We start from the raw sequence: 17,579 nt of genomic DNA on the forward strand, positions 1-17,579 counted from the left end.
CAAGGAACAATTCATTTCGTTTGGGCACATTTAAAGCCAGGTCTGGTGAAAAACTAGGGATTTAAATAGCAGATGATAAAGTTTCCTGATGCAAAATGAATTGCATCTTTCCAGCCTAAAATGCAGGCAGGCAGTAAGAATCTCCATGTGCTGATCCACACAGGCAAATAGCTCAATGCTCTGCCCTGGTGCACCATGGAGAAGAATGAATGCAAGAGGTACAATTCCAGTAAACAGCAGAGCTCTGAATACACAGCTGCAACAACACCGTAAACTTTGACTTAGGTAGCTGTTAGCATCTCAACACTTTAACTAACCAAAAATACAAATTCATCTAGAATTAAACCAACAAGCTCTTGTTTTGTTATGAAAAACTCTTTTCCACAAAACCAAGTCTACTGGCACCCAAATGGACGGCAATTACTGAGAAACCAAAATCATATTTTGTGACTCTTAAATCACCCCCTGCATCCGGAGCTACGGAGTTGATGGCACAGCCTCACTACCAAGAAACCTCCATCCTTCAAGGAAGAGATAACTGAAGCTGGACCGCTTTTCTCCGGTAAGCTAGCAAGATGGGCCGGGCATCTCGGGGACAGGGGCCTGAAAACAGGGCCGGGTGACCTCAGTTCGGCAGCTGCGGCTCGGGACTTCGCCACCCGCCTGCCCCTCCGACAGCGGAGAAGGCAGAGTCCTACCCGGCAGCTGGACACCCGCCCGCCGGGCGGGGCGAGCGCTTCCTGGCGGCGCCGGGAGCTGCTTGTCCTGGGCCCTCCAACAAACGGAGGATGCCGAGGTCAGCCACGGCTCCCGACACGTTTCCTCCGGCAGGTCCGGGGAGGGCCATGGCAGCGGGGTCGGCGCTGGAGAGGGACGGCGCGGGCAGCAGAGGCCAGCCCAAGCCGGGGCCGAACGCCACCACAGCCGCAGGGGCAGCCCGCGCCCCTCAGCCCGCCGCGTCCCGCCGCCGGCATGAGGCGGGCCGGGCCCTGGTGCCTGCTCCTGGCTGCGGCCTGCGCCCTGGGCCGGAGCCCGCCCTCCCCGCGGGCCGCCGTGCGCTGCCTGGCCGCCGGCACCTGCTTCAGCGCCCACCTCGCCAACGTCTCGTACGCCGAGGCCCGCGGCGCCTGCGACCAGCTGCGGGGCAGCCTCGCCTGGGTCACCGGCAAGCAGGAGCTGGACCTGCTGCTGGAGCTGCTGGCAGACGCGGCGGTGCCCGCGCCCGCAGTGTTCTGGGTCGGGCTGAAAAGGAGCGCGTCCGCCTGCACCCACAACGAGCAGCCGCTCCGCGGCTTCTCCTGGGAGGGCGTCGAGGGTGGAACGGCCCCGCAGGAGGTGCCGGCTGCGCTCGGCCAGTGGTGGCAGGAGCCCCTGCCGTCCTGCCTCACCGCCCGCTGCGCTGGGCTGCACCTGGCTCCTGACCCTGAGGACGACCGCAGATGGGGCTGGAAGGAGCAGGTCTGCCGGCTGAAAAGCCCGGGCTACCTCTGCAAGTACCAGTACGAGGGCGCCTGCCCCGACCTCCGTCCCGCGGGCGCCCTTGAGCTCGGCTATCGGCTCCCCTTCAAGGAGCACAGCGGCGGCCCCGGTTTCAGCCCGCCGGGCACCGTGCTGACAGTGGCGTGTCCCGGCGGGGAGGTGCGGCTCACCTGCCAGCCCGAGCCGGGCGGCTTCGCCTGGAAGGCGGCAGAGAAGCCCCTCTGCCCCTGCCTCTTCGGCCGCACGACCCCCGACAGCGGGCGGTGCGCCGAGGCCGCCGGGTGCCGCGATGCCGCCGGCGGCTTCGCCTGTGCCTGCATCCCGGGCGGCCCGGACGGAACTCCCTGCCCGGGCACGGGGCCGGCCCCCACCGCTACAGGTGGCCCCGCCGAACCGTCGGGTGCCAGGGCGGAAGGGCAGCGTCCTTCTATCCCGACACCCGGTGGTTCCACGGAGCCGCCCGCCACGGCCGCCGCCGGCGGAGAGAAGACGGCTGCTCCGCCGCCTTCCTCCTCCTCCTCCTCCTCTTCTTCCAACTACGTTTTCATCCTGGTGACGGTCGCTGTGGTGGTGCTGGTCATCCTGGTCATGACCGTCCTGGGGGTGTTCAAGATCTGCTTTAACAAGAAGTCCGAGGGCCGCGGGGACAAGGAGCCGCCGGAGGCCGGCAGCAAGGCAGAGGCAGGCTCCGCGGAGCCCAGCGGCGCAGCGGGCGGTGAATAGCCCCGGACCGCCGAGGCCGCGTCCCTCGGGGCTGCCCGAGCGGCAGCTGCCACCCGGGCCAGCGCTCGGCTGCCCACGTCCCCCTGCCCCAGCCCTGCTGCCGCGGGAGCCGAGGGAGAGGCGCCGCGGGACTTCGCTGGGCAGGGCTTGGACATTACCAAACGCAGGAGCGCACAGCGGTGCTCTTTTGAGGGGATTGAAGTCTTTGGACAGCCGGAGTTTTTGTCGGTCTGAAAAACAGTTATTTCGGTGCTGATTTCACTAAAATATAAATAGATCAGCCTGGCCGACAGAGCGATTGCAGCTGCAACAATTGTGCATTTTTATCCTCTCAGAAGCTGTTCGTCTGGTGCCTTACTTGGAGCAAGCATAAAGTGGGCCACTTTGAGCACTTGCATCTTGTAATTTAGAATTCACTCCTTGCATGAGTGGTACTTGGAGGCTCTCGCTTTCAATCTAATTGCTGGAACTTTTGGAGAGGTGAACTGCCATAATTTTTGGTGAAACTGCAACCCATGTGCTTTCATACTGACATTCTTAAAAGATGAAAGAGCATTTCTATACTTAGAAAGTCATTAAACTGCTGAGGAAGCGAGAGGTTAATGGGGAGTCAGTTTTATACTTCAGCTGATGAAAAAAATAAAGGATGATGTAAATCACTGCCCTGTTTGTTACTTCATACTCATTTTTATTGTAGCAGACAATAATTTTTTCAGTTGCAGTTTTTCTCCTGTTGGGTAGTTACAAAACTTGCTTTCTGTGTGCAATATGTGGCTCCCTTAGAATCAGACAGGGTGCTGACACACCACACTGTGAGAGGAATTAACGTGAGTCCAAATACATCATACAAATCTCATTCTCTTTAGTCAGATATATTGTTTTCCATGGGGTCCCTGGAGAATAAGGAAAGATTCACTGCTCGTGCCCTTTTCTAAATGAGGTAAACACTTCCTCTGTGATTTCCCTTGGGAATTCCTGTAGGGGAGCTTTCAACCTGGCTGCAGAACTTGCTTTCTGTGCAGTTCAGAGTGCTGATGCTCACTTATTGTTATTATGGTGTTGGTTTTCAATTAAAGTTGTAATATTAAATATTGATTCAAGGTTTTCTGAGTGCAGTTATACATATCTAAGTGGTCTCATCCAAGCCTTTTGGGGTGCAGGGAGAATAGGGAAATATTTTCTTCCCTTAAGAGAACTTTAATCTCTGAGATGTCTCTTTAAATACACTTGGCTTGTTTGTTTGTTTTCCTCTCTTGAGAGCTGACATTCTTACTACTACTTTAATTTTGACACTTTCCTGTTGAGTTTGAAGAACTCTGTTTAAAAATAATGTGTGTTATTATTACCTATTTTTCTTGCAAGCAAAGACTTGATGATAAATATGGTGTAATCATCTGCTATGGATAAATAATTACATAAGTAGAAGTTTTTTATTTCTCTCTCTCTCTAATGATGATAGGCATTTGCCATCTGGGAAACAGTCTTTTGCTTTTGGTAAAGAGGTCACTGGTATTTGTGAGCCTTCAGACTGACTGTAGCCATAAATTCTCTTGTATCATGACAGGAATTAAATCCATCTAGGTGAGAATGCCACTCATTACAAGGTGACTCATAATCTGCATACTTTTTAAATCTGTGTATCTGACATTTATATTTCAGAAGGCAGGCATTTTTGAGCTTGGGCAGGAGGCTTGATTCTACATTCAGATGTGCAAAGATTTGGAAAATGACTCAGCCATTAGTGCTTTATTTCTTAATAACACCTCTGTTGCTGTCAGTGTAAGTAATTTCTTTTATGGGATGATGTGTGTGGAGCTCTCTTCTTCTATTGGGGCTGTATAAGCAAATAGCAGCTAAGATGAATGAGAGCCTCTCTAAATTATATTTTCTGTATGTTTTATCTTTCTCTTGTATCAGATAGCTGAACTCTTCTGACAGTCTGATGGGACTGTCCAGGTGTGTTTTTTGAAGCTCTAGAAACTCTCTCATTCTCTGTTTCTGGAGTCTTACCAAGCACACAATTAAGTGCTGAGTTAAGCACCTGCCTACTTATTTTGGCATCTCTCAGTATGTGACTCAGACTATTTAGTTAAAATATACAAGTTCATGCCCTTGCAAGCCATTCACCTGTCTCATAATTCCCATTTCCCTCTTCCTGTGAAATTATGTTTTGATTTGGGAGTTCTGTTTCTCACACAATTCAGGATCATTAGACATTTGTCTAGAGGACTACACAAGGGTTCTACTGTGTTCTCCCCAGCTTATAATTTGACTCATGTGAAACCAGGCTGTTTTGCATATGAGGATGGGATCCATCTTACCGTGTGTAGATATCTCCAATAATTGATCTAGACTTTTTTACTCACCTAGACACCCGTACTGCCTATCGAGAGAAAAATGTGCTGGCAATTAATCTCATTTTAGACTAGATGCTGAAAACAGGACCTATGAATTACATCCTGGAAGTAACCTTTCTCTGCATTGACTGTAAAGAAGGCATATGGAGACTACTTATATTTAAATGCCTGTAAAATACACATTTAAAATTAAATCAGAAAAATCAGCTTACTTATGTCTCCAGCTGTGCAAGTCACTTTTTTAAAAGCAAGCTCATGGTGCTTTCTGCCTCTGCAAGGCGTGGTTAAATTGTCATAATTTTATTATTGCTTTTACGTTAGAGATCTTGTTCAGTATGTCTGGGGTTTTTAACCTTATTTTTGCAGTCAGTAGAATACAAATCAAATAGCATTTGGATTTGTTTGGAACCTGAGAATCTTTGAAATGCATGAATTTCTCTTTCTCTAATGGTTCAGACCAAAAAGAAGAGGTTTTGGGAGAAAGGACTGATCATTTTTGCTTTCCACTCTTGATCAAATTGTGTCTTTAGTGAATAAGAAACCAACACATACCTGTCACGCAACCACTGGTTGATATCACAATCATGATTCACTGGTCTGCTAGGCAGATTCAGAGCAGGGTTTGCTGTTTACATCCATAGAAGGAGAATAAGTAAGAACATAATGAGTACAGATAATCATAACAAGTACTGAGATAATAAAAGTGTCTGATTATGAAAATGGATGCAATTTTTATAAAAAATATTATGTAACACCCCATAAAAAACTCACAATCAAATGCAAGCATTTTTCCAAAACATGGCAAAGATAGAGAAAAATCTTTTCTCTCATGTTGTACACATGCCATAGAATAAACATTATATAAGCACATTATATTCCAACTGTTTTTCCAGCATAGGAAAAAATATTATTTCATCCCACATTAAAGCCATATAAATCACATATAAACTTTGTATCTGTGAGTCTTACAATGCTTACATTTGTAATGAAATATTGATAGCAAGAAACCGTTAGTATACATTTGAAAATGGTGATTCCTGCAAAGAATAGGAATGTCCAGATCTCTTGTCTATCACAGTTATCCAAAAAGTGTCCCATGTTGCCAATTTCAGATTTCCTTAATTCCTACAAATACAGTTTGACTGGTAGGCATATCATTTGTCAGCTGCACATTTTACTCATGAGCAAGTGATGAATTTTTAATGGTTTGTTTCATCAAATAATCAGAAATAAAACTTTAATTTCCACATTTTAAAAAAAATATTATTTATGCTGCTAAAGGCTTAATTTTGTGTTCTGTGGGATTGAAATGAAATCTATAAGTGGACATTGGAAAAATTTGAGTACTTCTGACAACACTTCTCCTTGTTTAAGTGTATCCTATAGCTTAAAGAATATTAAAAATATAATGGATTCTGTGCTTCCCCTGGAAACTCCCTATCACTTAATTTTTTTTGTGTTTTGAATCCCAATTTTCTTTTCTCATTGTTACGTGGACGTCAATCCATTGGTAGATGCAACGTAGTTCCTTCTAGAAATATTATTGTTTATTTCTTCAGTATGTGGACACTTAGCAAGGCTGTAGTGTGGCAATTCCTATATTTCAGTAAAGATATATAATTGACTTAAAAGGCAAGCACAGCAGGGCAGCAGCAACAGTAACCACATTCCCAGGGCTTCAAAACATTAAAGTTAATATCTTTTCTTCTTCCCCCAGTTCTTCTGCCCAGTATGCAGCCTTGTCTTTCTCCTCTGGGCTTGTAGTCTGGGACTCGAAGACTTGGAAGTGGATGTGTAAAAGGAATCATCTGTTAGCAAGCAAATCTTTTCCCTTTTCTGTATTGCTGAGTAGAATCACAGAATCATGGAATGGTTTGGGATGGGAATGGACCTTAAAGACCATCTTGTTCCACCACCCTGCTGTGTGCAGGGACACCTTCTACTAGACCAGGTTGCTCAGAGCTCCATCCTGGCCTTGAACACTTCAAGGGATGAGGCATTCACAACTTTGCTGAGCAAACTGGTCCAGTGTCTCGCCACTCTCACAGCAAAGAATTTTTTCCTCATACCTAATCCATGCCTACCCTCTTTGTTTGAAGCCCCTCCCCTTTGGCCTGTCACTGCAAGCCCTAGGAAAATGTTTGTCTTCAACTTTCTTGTAGGTATTGCGAGGTTGTTTGTAGGTACTGGAAACCTTCTATTTTCCAGGCTGAACAACCCAAACTCTTTCAGCCTGTCTTTGTAGGAGAGGTGTTCTGACCCTCTGATAATCTGGGTGGCCTCCTCTGGACTCCAGCATATCCACATCCTTCTCTTGGGAGCTCCAGAGGAGAACACGGTACTCCAGGTAGAGTGGAAGCAGCGGTGGAGCTGGGCAATGCAGAGATGTGGCAGTGGTCCTGCATTTGTTATGTCCTTCCCCTCCTTCCACCTGCCAGTCTTTTTGCATTCTAAGTCAGAAAAATGGGGAAACAACCACTCTTACGTATTTTAGGGGTAATATAAGAGAAAGAAGACTGCAAGTTCATAGAGAGGATGAGCTGAGGGAAGATGAGAAAGACAGGCAAGCATCCATCTTTACCAGGGTGTATCTGTCCTAACCATCTTCTTGCTGCATATGTTTTCAGGTGTTACTCAAAATGTGGTGATTTGCAAACAAATAAATATTTTCAGTCATTAAGGCAGGAACAGCACATGGGTTATAACCTGTCAGAAAAGCATGGTTTTGTTTTTTGGAATGTAACCAGCTGGCCTTGTGTTTTTGGCTGATAAGAATGACTTACTCTGTTCTCTGGAACATAACATAAGATCATAATTACAGATAGCTTGAGTGGGATTATAAGTGATCAAAGTCTGTAATGTCTGTGCAGAGGAATGTGTTATATTTCTTTTCATTTTTAGGAGTATATCTTTCTCTAAGGGAAAGGATTTTTTCCCAGTCATTGGAACCTGAGCAACTTTGAAGATTCTGCTCAAGTAAGAAATTCAGTAAATTTTACTTCGTGACAGTGAAAGAGAGTGAAAATTCTTCTGTATTCAATTTCTGTCTTGTCAATATGAGATTCTTCTTGGTTTGTATTAAGCAAAAAATTATTAGATCTTTTTCTCTATTTTAATGACAAAGGGAAAAAATTGTGAAATTCAAGGCATCTAAAAATCCAAAATAAATTAACATTCAGAAAAATCTATTATCTATCTGTTTCTGCCTTGTTTTCCTGAGTTTTTAGTAATTCCATAAAGTATCAAAATTGTCATTTAGTTCTTAGAAAAAATACCTAGATACTTTCTAACCTTCAAAAATAACAGTCAGATTGAAAAACAGCACCTGACATAAAAAGCACTACTTCATTTTTTTTTTGCTGAGTTGGGAGTTAATGAATTTGCTGTACTCTAAACAGTGGAAGTTAATTATGTGAAAGAGCCAAATTCCTGCAATGCCTGTACTGGAGTCTACTTACTTTCTTCTGTTCTTAACAAAATGGCCTCTCCCAGCCATCACATACCTGATTTTTCTCCATATCAGATTCCTTCTCTCTCAGTCTTCTCAGTATCAAGTACCCACCAGTTTGGCCTTCTTTTATATCTGTTCTCCCCCAGATATCCAGCTTTGCCACGTTTTGGACCACTCCAGCTGAGCAGCAATCCCTTGGGCTTTCCATTGTGAATCTGAGCACAGCAAGTGCTGTGTGCCTGAGTTGAGCTTGTGCCACACTCAGCCCGTGGCAGCAGCACTGGTGTCACCTGGCATTGCTCAGCTTTAGGAAGTGCAGTGCAGTCCAGCACCCTCCAGCATCTTTCCCTGGGCTGGCAGGGCCCACACGTGCACTGACAACAGCACTGTCACCAACAAGGTAAGTGGAGACCATACAATCCTGTTCCAAGTCATAAATACAACACAATTCAGATCCCAAGTCAGAAATCTGGTAATTGTTATCTGTCCTACAATTTCCCTATGCTGTGAATTTGGGCACATTTATTTGAGCCTTTCTAGTTAGGAAGCTCCAGAACCCACAGAGTAGCCCTTAGACATATTACACAGTGTAAGAGCCTTTATAGAAAAGGCATTTTTGTGGGGGGGGGGAGGTGGGGGGTGGTAATGCAGAGTAGAAGGAATTTTCTATATATTTATATAGTTTCCAAGGTGACCCTAACCATCATAGACACGACAATCATATAAAGACAAATGTATTCCAGACTGGATACAAAAACCTATACACCTCAGGCAAGATACAACACCTTGCTATTTCTGCTTCATAGCTGCTTATTGCTCTGCCAAATCCAGATTTTAGGCTTTTGGAGAAAAAAAGTTGGAAGGGAGTGGGCATACTTAGCTTTTGTTGAAAAGCATCTGTCTTGTCAAAATTTTGCTTGGTTTGTAGCTGTCTAATGATATACTTCTAAATACTCTCAGGTCCACCTATTTTTCTTGGCCATTTCTCTCCACAAAAAGTAATATCTAAAAGCATTTTTCTTAAAGAGAAATCTAATTGGTAAACCATTCTTTCTTCCTGTGGCTTAGTCTGAAGTTATCAGCCAAATAAGGGCTACATTGAAGAGGATGGAAGTGCTAAATACACAATTCAGTAGAAATATTTTATTCTCCTCCAGAGATTCATAATTCACATTCTTGTCTGTAGAGCGCTGGTGTCAAGTAAGATTCCTAGGGACTAATATCACAGAGTTTAGAATGCTGGATTGATATTTCTTTCTTGGCTAATTTGTTCTGTTTTTTTGAAATTATTTTTCTTGGATCTTTTTTTAATCAGGATTATAAGACATTAAATTGTCACTGTTCTAGAAATATGGCAGAGTAAAGTCAAACCTTATATAACATGAATATATGACATCACTGGGTTCTCTTATTTCAGTAAGACTTAGTTTCATATTTAGAATTAGGATGCTGATTTTGGTAACAAGTTAAAATACAGCAAATAGTCAGTGTTAATAGGGAATGCCATATACATTAGAAATTCAGATTTTTAGATTTTCAGAAACAACCAGAAAGGCTGTTTTAAAATTCTGATTCACTGGAAAGCTGGCATTTCAGAAATTCTTTCATCACATTCAGAAAACTGATTCTCATTCTCTGTGAAGATATCAAATGGGTTCTTTAAGAGTCGAATGCCAAGAAATCATACTCTGTGTAATATTCTCTGCTGTAGGGACCATCTGAAGAGGCAGAATATCTGCGTGCAGCCATCACGTTTTTCATCCACTGTCCAGATATAAAGGGCCTCTGTGACCAGTCTTGTTCAATTCCCCTAACTGCAGGCAGCAGCCAGCCTCAGGATTCTGAGACGTGTTGTCTTTGCTACTGCACTGGGAAGCCTGGTGAGAGAGTGATTTCCTGTGCACCTTTCTTTGAGTGGGAAAATGCTGCAGCTGATGTGTGCTGCCCACCTGGTGCGAGTTCCATGTGAAGGCTGTTCTCTGGAGTACATGCCACAGGAAACAGTCCAGTCCATTGACTGGGTACTGCTTGGTGATGTCCCACTGCTGGGTATAGGTCTCAGGCTAAACAAAGTGCAAATGTTGCCTGTGTTTCAGTGGCCACAAGGCCAATTTCCATGACAAAGTGGATGCAGTATTTTTAAAATAGAAACCAAAACTCATGGGGAAATATCAAAAAAATTACTACTGGTTACACATTACAATTCACCTACTTGCAGCTGTATAAAACGGTCAAAATGTCACCAAGAAATAAACCACTGTACTATTTTTTCAGTGAATTAAGCATTAGTTAAAATAATTTCCATATGAAATCTGAATACTCTTATTTGCCATTTGGAAAGCTTTAAAAAGAGTTCTGTTTATTTTCTGGTACATATTATTTCATGAGAACAACTTTTAATCTTTCCAGTGGTTATATTCTACTATTCAGAATAGTAACACAGAATGAACTAACTAACTTTATTTCTAAGCTAAATTGAATGATTTACTGCTGTTGATCACCTCTCCCAGAGTGAAAAATAGCAGGAACAACCGTTAGTTTGGAATAAACAAATTTTGTTTCCAGCTGAAACCACACAGAGCCAGGAATCATAGGGGCAGCGCTGGCTGGGAGTGAATCAGCCCATCCATCTGAAGGCAAGCCTGCCATCTACTGAAGGCCCAACCCAACCTCTGCGATGTGCCTGGGAGAACTGAAACTGAAGTGCATATGCTGGAAGGTGTGCAGGCTTCCATTGCAACGTTTGCAAGGCAAAGAGAAAAAAAAATGAAAGAACAAAACCCAGTTCAACTTTTCATTAAAGCTGAGCATGCAATATGAATCTCTATGCTTTTTCACTCTTGCTTCATCGTGTTTGATGTGAAACAAATTCAACAGTAAAAAGTAGACTGACTCTCTGTTTGGCTGACTAATCTGATCATACATAAGGATATGCCTGGGGGAAAAGGACCACATAAGATTATGAGATTGATGCCATCTTGAACATACTGTGAGTGAGAATTCAAGTGAAGCCCTGGAAATAGCATCATGGATGTCATGGGGCATTTTACTGTTTTGGCAGACATTTGATTTCTGTGAAAATTTAATTGAGCTTATAAAGTGATTTCATCCTCATTTCCCCATATGTACATGTAAAACATGACAAAATTTATTATTTGCAAGTTTTCTTTAAAAATCGTGCCCACTAGGAAGTAAAAGAAAAGAAACTGAACAATTGTTAAAGCTTTTCATGAAATATTTTAATAAGGATGTAACAGTTTCCACATTAGCAATTTTTAGACTAAAAGGAGCTGACTCACAGTCCATTGAAGGGAATTAAGACTTTTTTTCTCTCATTTTGATGGACTTTGAATCAGACAACTTTGAAATACTAAATTTATACATTCATTTAACAGTACCTAAGTTTCGGTGAAAGAAATGTACAAAGTAGCATCCTGCTTTTTGCTGCTGAGAAAATTTAAAGGGTATAATTTAACAAAAAATCTGTAGTCAATCCACCACCACAAATACTAGATGCCTTAATTGTCAACCTTACACTTTACACTGTACTTAAGCACTGCAGCTACGAGTACAATGCTATGGGTATGCTGCTACTAGAGATTTTTCCAGTCTCTTGCTTCATATTGCCAGTAGTTATAATTGATACAACCACAGTATTGTGCTAGAGAAGTGATTTGTTACAGCTACTGGGAGACTTGCCACTGTGTGACACTGTTAGCATAGGTGGTAGAAAGCAAAAAACATAGCTGCTTATTTCAACACAGTCTGTACCAACATTTCTGTGTGGGATAAAAGGCAGTAGGGAGAGAAGGTTTCATTTAATCAGCTGTCATTTATCAAAGAAAGCTTCATCTGTCTATATGAAATTTGTTTTGTCATAAGAGGAGAAGAGAGAAAATTCAAGAGAGAATTTCTGTGGGGGAGACAATGAAAATGAAAGAGTTAGGAAAAAAGACAACATTTTTATCTGGAAAGAAGCCTTCTTGAGCATCACCCATTTTAAACGCAACCTTGCAAGTAGCCACCACAGACATAAGTACACAGTATAAATTGCTTCAGAAAAACACGTTCACAACACAGTGACTAGAATCAAATAAAAATCAAACAAGAAGACATCTGGCACACATTAAAAACAATTCTCAGAAATGAAACATTAAGAAGCTCTGGGTCGGTATATTACATTGGCAACATATGAAACCCATTTTGTTGGGTTTTTTTAGTGCAACAGAAGAAACTGGAGCTAGGGTAATAGCTATTACTGAACAGCTACTTTTTCTGTCAAGTATTTATTTCAGAGACTGGTGGAGATTTTTAAATGACTCCCCCTTTTTCCATATAGGCTAAAGTGACTTTGCCATCATCCAGGTAATTCAAAAACTGTCTCAGCTCCCTTCATTGCTGTTTCACGGCTGATGGAGCAGGCTCAAGATAGCAGATTCACAGTCTATGCTCCCTTTAAACTTTATTATCAGCACGCTTTTTATTGTGTGTGGACAGATTCAAACATTTCCCAACTCAGCAGTCCCCCCAGCTCCCATCTCAGTGAGTCCCAGCTCTCTGCTCCCTGTGTGTCACGGGACTGCTACCTCCCATCATGAGCAACCTGCTGCACAGCTCCAAAGCACAGCAATAATCAGATTTTTTCCTAAGACCTTTTCTACTCTGCTTTGGCCAAGTAGCACATAGAGCCAAAGTCCCACTGAGTTGGAAGCTGTCTGCAAAGCAAAAAAAAAAATCTCTGTGACTATGCTGCTTCTTTCTCAGGGACTTTTTGCTACCTGCTTTCTATTTTATTCCAGGGGAGGGAAAGGTAGGCACAGAGAGAGGCTACTCACTCCTTCCTGGGTGAGGGCACGGTATGTGTTGGGGGGAATTTTTCCAGCATTTCTAATCTCTGAAGGGGAGGTGTGTACTGACAGATGTTGAGTGGGGTCATTTTCAGCTGGGGGGAGTCTGAGCCTGAATGCTGGGGCTTGACTGAAGCAGGCTCGACTCAGTGGCCTGGGGTGTTCCACCAGCCAAGGGGAAGGGCAAACTGTACAAAAGATGGAGGGAGAGAAGTCACTGCAGGACCTTTACAGCCACTTGTCATACACAGAGAAGAGTGGCAGAGCCAGGCCCCCAGACCCTAAGCTACCAAACCCACGAGAGCCAAAATTCCCTCAGTGGATGTCACAGCATCAGAGAATGCACTGGCTTTCAAGGGGGGGCAACCAGGGTGCAGGGGGGTAGCAAATCAAGGATGTGGGATTTTCTTCGCTCTTTCTTGCACTAAACACTGGTGGGAGTGGGCAGGACCAAAATCCCCTCCCTCCCAGCCTCCCCATGCCACAGCCCTGGCTTCGCTCACCCTCCAGCTGGGGGGCAGTAAGGGAGCTGGGGGACAGGAATGCTTCCTCAGAGGGTGGTAATCCTGGAGGTGCAAGTGCCATTCCTGTACATGCTCCCTGACTCCAAGTTGTCTGGGGGAAAGTCCTCCACGCTGTATGCCCTGCTCTTGAGGGCAGTGGCATAGTAGTCGATGGGTTCCTCTGCAGCGTTGTCCATCCAGCTGAGGCAGAGCAGCCTCTGGAAGGACCGCTTGAAATTGTCTGAGAGAAAACCATAGAGGATAGGGTTGGCACAGCTGTTGGCATAGCCCAAGATGACAGAGAGCTGGCTGATGGTGGCATCATCCTGCTCTACAAAGACATTGACCAGCTGCACAATGTAGAAGGGCATCCAGCAGATGACAAAGACCATCACCACCATCATGACCATGAGGGTGATCTTGCGCTCTGAGCGTTTGCGTTGCTGCCAGCCGGCCTTCAGGGCCACCATGCGCATCTTAGCGATGATGAGGATGTAGCAGAGGCAGATGGCCACCACAGGCAGCAAGAAGCCCATCAGAAAAGTGTAGACCACAAAGACCACCAGCCATCTCTGGGTGGGCTCTGGCATGAGCATGTTGCAAGCCACTGTTCCATCGCTGTTGGCTGCTGTGTTGGAGAAGATGATGATGGGCAGGATGATGAGGATGGAAAGCACCCAGACACCCAGGTTGACCATCTTAGCCACCGTGGGCCGGCGGTACCTGGCCGCCTTGATGGGGTGCACCACGGCGATGTAGCGGTCCACACTGAGCACCGTCAGGCAGTAGATGCTGGTGAACATGTTGATGGCATCCACGCTGAGCACCAGGCGGCAGAGCAGGGAGCCAAAGGGCCAGTGGTGCAGCAGGGTGGAGGTGACCAGAAAGGGGACGCTAAGCATCAGCAGCTCATCCGCGATGGCCAAGTTGAGGATGTAGATGTTGGTGGCAGTCTTCATCTTGGCATAACGCAGGATCACGTAGATGACCATGGAGTTCCCGCACAGCCCCACCAGACACACCACGGAGTAGATGAATGAGATGAGGATGGCGCTGCCCTGAGACTCACTCAGGGTGCTGTTCGGAGCGCCAGAGGAATTCCTGCCGCCCGAGTCCATGCCCTCCACCGCCGCCTCCTCCGAGGCGCCACCGGCTCCGCCGCCACCACTGTCGCTGCCGCCGCTGTCGCTGTGGCCGCTGTCGCTGCCTGCACCGCCCGGAAGCCTGGGGCAGGTGCCATTGGGGAGCATCCTCTGCCCGGACCCCCACGCCCCGGCTCAGAGCAGCAGGCGTCCGCCGCCGGCTGCGCTGGGCACCATCCCGTCAGGGATGCCGGCGCGGCGGCTGCGGGACGCGGGCATCGGGAGAGAGGCGGCTGCAACTGCTGCTCCCCGGCTGGTGAATGATTAATAGCAGCGGCGCGTCACCAGCTAAGGAAAGAAGGAGGGAAAGAAAAAAAATACAGGAGGAGACGTAAGTGGCTGTCCCTTCCCACCCCTCTCTCCCCTTGCCCGCCTCCCATCCCGCCCTCCGGCTGTTCGCAAATCCGGCAGCTCCAGGGCAGCCTGTTCCCTGTTCCCACTGCCCCACGCTACTCAGTGCCCCCTATCCCGCACTTCTCTCCCCACCCAGTATTGTTTCCCCCACTTCCACTGATCCCCTCCCCGTCCACCGTCCTCTCCCTCCATTCTCCGCAGCTCGCCCTCCCCGGCACCTCGGTCCAGACCAGGGGCAGCAGTGGCAAAGGGACTACGCTTTGTCCTTTAAGAAAAAAGCCTGGGTCTTGCATGGGTGAGCAGCGTTACCTAGGCAAGCATGCCTCATGTCTACGCAGCTGCTGTAACCCTCTCCTGTCACTGCACCGAGTGCATTGCCCATCTCACAGCGCTGGCACCAGGCACGGCACCGAGCGACAAAGCACAGGACATTCAATCCTGGGCACACAGCGCTGTCCGTGCCTCCCACCGCCACGCAGCTCCACGCCCCCGACCTCGTCCTGTCCCACCACCAACAACTCCAGATATCACTCACGAGCAGCCCTGCCCCTCTCCACACACTCTGTCCCGAAAGATACCCCCCCATCATATTGTAACACTCCGGCACGTGTTTTGCCTCTGTCCATCACATCCAAGAGTGAGTGAGCAATTTGCACGCTGCAGCTCCACATGACTATTTACACCACAGTGGTGCCAAGACCATCTCCTGTTGTCCACGCCTCTGTCCCCACACACCTGCTTCCAATCATAGGATCACTTCAAGCTCAACCACCACATGCTGCCTCGCCAGTGTTACAACCCCTTCTCTTAAAATATACTTAAAATATATAGTATATTTATGTAAAATATACAAATATATACTTAATATATACTTAAAACATATGCATATCCCTGATAGGACTGTATCCACACCAGGGGAGGCTATAAACCCTCCTGAGCCTGTACAGTGATACAAACCATTGGTACCATCTCCATTCATATGCTGCATATATGCACTACATAACTTCTTCCAGCTGTACCCACCGACCACTTCTATACATTGACCTATACTGTGCTGTTTTTAATATACCCCCTGATTCTAGATGAACACACATACACCTGTAGTTCCTTCCTCTTGTCATCTCTCGGCAGACACTGAAATCTTAAACACCTCATCCTCACCACCAGTTCTAGACACACATGGATATCTTCAGGTAGGCCTAAAGCTGCATTTCTTCTCTGGCAAGCAAATTTATCTTAAAAAAAAAGGAGCATGACCTTCCCATACACCTCTCCTGCTGGGCAATATGTCTCTTCTCTCTACATGTTATTTTTCTGAGCATACCATCTGTCCTTACATGCGTGTACATAAAACTAAATCCATTTTCATATACCACCATGACCATTCTCTATATACCAGCCGACCATTCTGTATTAACCAGACATGGTTACTCACTAGTTCACATAGACCCTCACACTTGCTCACTGCATCAACATTCCCTCAGCACAGGCATACCCACAAAATACTCAGTGAATGCTTATTTATTCTGTTTGCTGTAGCCCCCATCTCTATGAGCAAAGCACACCTGTATGGGTGATGACCTGTCTCTTCACAGGTCATCTGCTAAACTGCTGCCCAAGAGCACCACCTACTTTTGTCAAGAACAGCAGGTCCACATCACACAAAAATCACCACGGTGCATATGCTGCTATATGCTCCCCACAGCACTGCTATACTCAGCATCACATATGCATCCTTGCAACCTACTCATTTTACCGTGCACACATACCCATCACCTCCTACTGTTCACACATCTTGTTATCACCGTCTGCCCACCATCACAATTATGCATATTATCACTACCCACCACTTTAATATGCAGATACATGCAGCATTACCATCAATTGATTACAACCCATCGTCAGGAATTTATTCTCTCTAGAACCATATATATCCTTATACCTCTCATCAACACCAGCATCTATTTAAACACATGCATGTAACATCTCTGACTGAATGACTTTCCCCATATCAGTCATCACCTCCAGTCATACACACCTAGGCACTCCCATGTGATGGGCATGTGCTCTTTGACACCTTGTCAAGGGTATTACATTTAGCACATGCATACTTTTGCATGATCCTTACCAAGCTGTTTCTTTTCCTTCCGTGTTTGAAGAGCAGATTGTGAAAACATAAAGATGTATATATACACCCCTACACATTATATAAATAACCTTATTCAGTTTTTAGTAATTGCACAAGTTCTATTTGGATGATACACTTTGTGACTTTTGAGGACTTTTTGTATTTATATTCTAATATAGAAATGCATTTATTGCACAGTTTTTGCAAATGATCTTACCATTCCTATAACTGTTCCTGTATATGAGGGTTTAGCTAGATGTTTGAGCACTTGGGGATGTCACACAAATTAAAATTCATGCTTACACTTGGGTTTTAGAGGTTTTATATTCTGATGTGTTAGCATCAGGGCTTCCAGCATATAGAGAAAAAAAATTATATTTAACACCATGGAAAATCCTTTCTTGCAATGTGCTATCTGATACTGCTCAAATTTCTGCAATTACATAAATTTAGCTGAAGAATTATCTTCTTTAGAGTTTGTATACTAGAGAATATGAATCAGCCTTCAGTCACTGATATGAGAGGGAGCAGAAGTCAATAGCTGCAAAACCATCAACAAGAACATCTGGTTGGTTTCAGCACTTCAGTCTCTTGG

The 17,579-nt window shown here is 45.4% G+C and overlaps 2 protein-coding genes across 2 annotated transcripts; one reads left to right on the forward strand and one right to left on the reverse strand.

Moving 5' to 3' along the window:
* The first annotated feature begins 788 nt into the window (after window positions 1-788).
* On the forward strand, window positions 789-2,202 carry CLEC14A (C-type lectin domain containing 14A). The gene is given in 3 exon segments (XM_063159388.1): window positions 789-831; window positions 834-934; window positions 937-2,202. Coding segments are annotated over 3 exon segments (1,410 nt in total).
* A 9,022-nt stretch (window positions 2,203-11,224) lies between these two features.
* Window positions 11,225-15,248, reverse strand: SSTR1 (somatostatin receptor 1). The gene is made up of 2 exons (XM_063160342.1): window positions 15,166-15,248; window positions 11,225-14,790 (listed from the first exon to the last, which is right to left on the reverse strand). Exon 2 carries the CDS (start codon window positions 14,608-14,610, stop codon window positions 13,408-13,410), a length of 1,203 nt encoding a protein of 400 aa, XP_063016412.1. The 5' UTR covers window positions 14,611-14,790; window positions 15,166-15,248; the 3' UTR covers window positions 11,225-13,407.
* Between the last annotated feature and the right edge of the window lie 2,331 nt (window positions 15,249-17,579).

The sequence above is a fragment of the Melospiza melodia genome, chromosome 6 (assembly GCF_035770615.1).
Source record: "Melospiza melodia melodia isolate bMelMel2 chromosome 6, bMelMel2.pri, whole genome shotgun sequence".
Lineage (NCBI taxonomy): Eukaryota > Metazoa > Chordata > Aves > Passeriformes > Passerellidae > Melospiza > Melospiza melodia.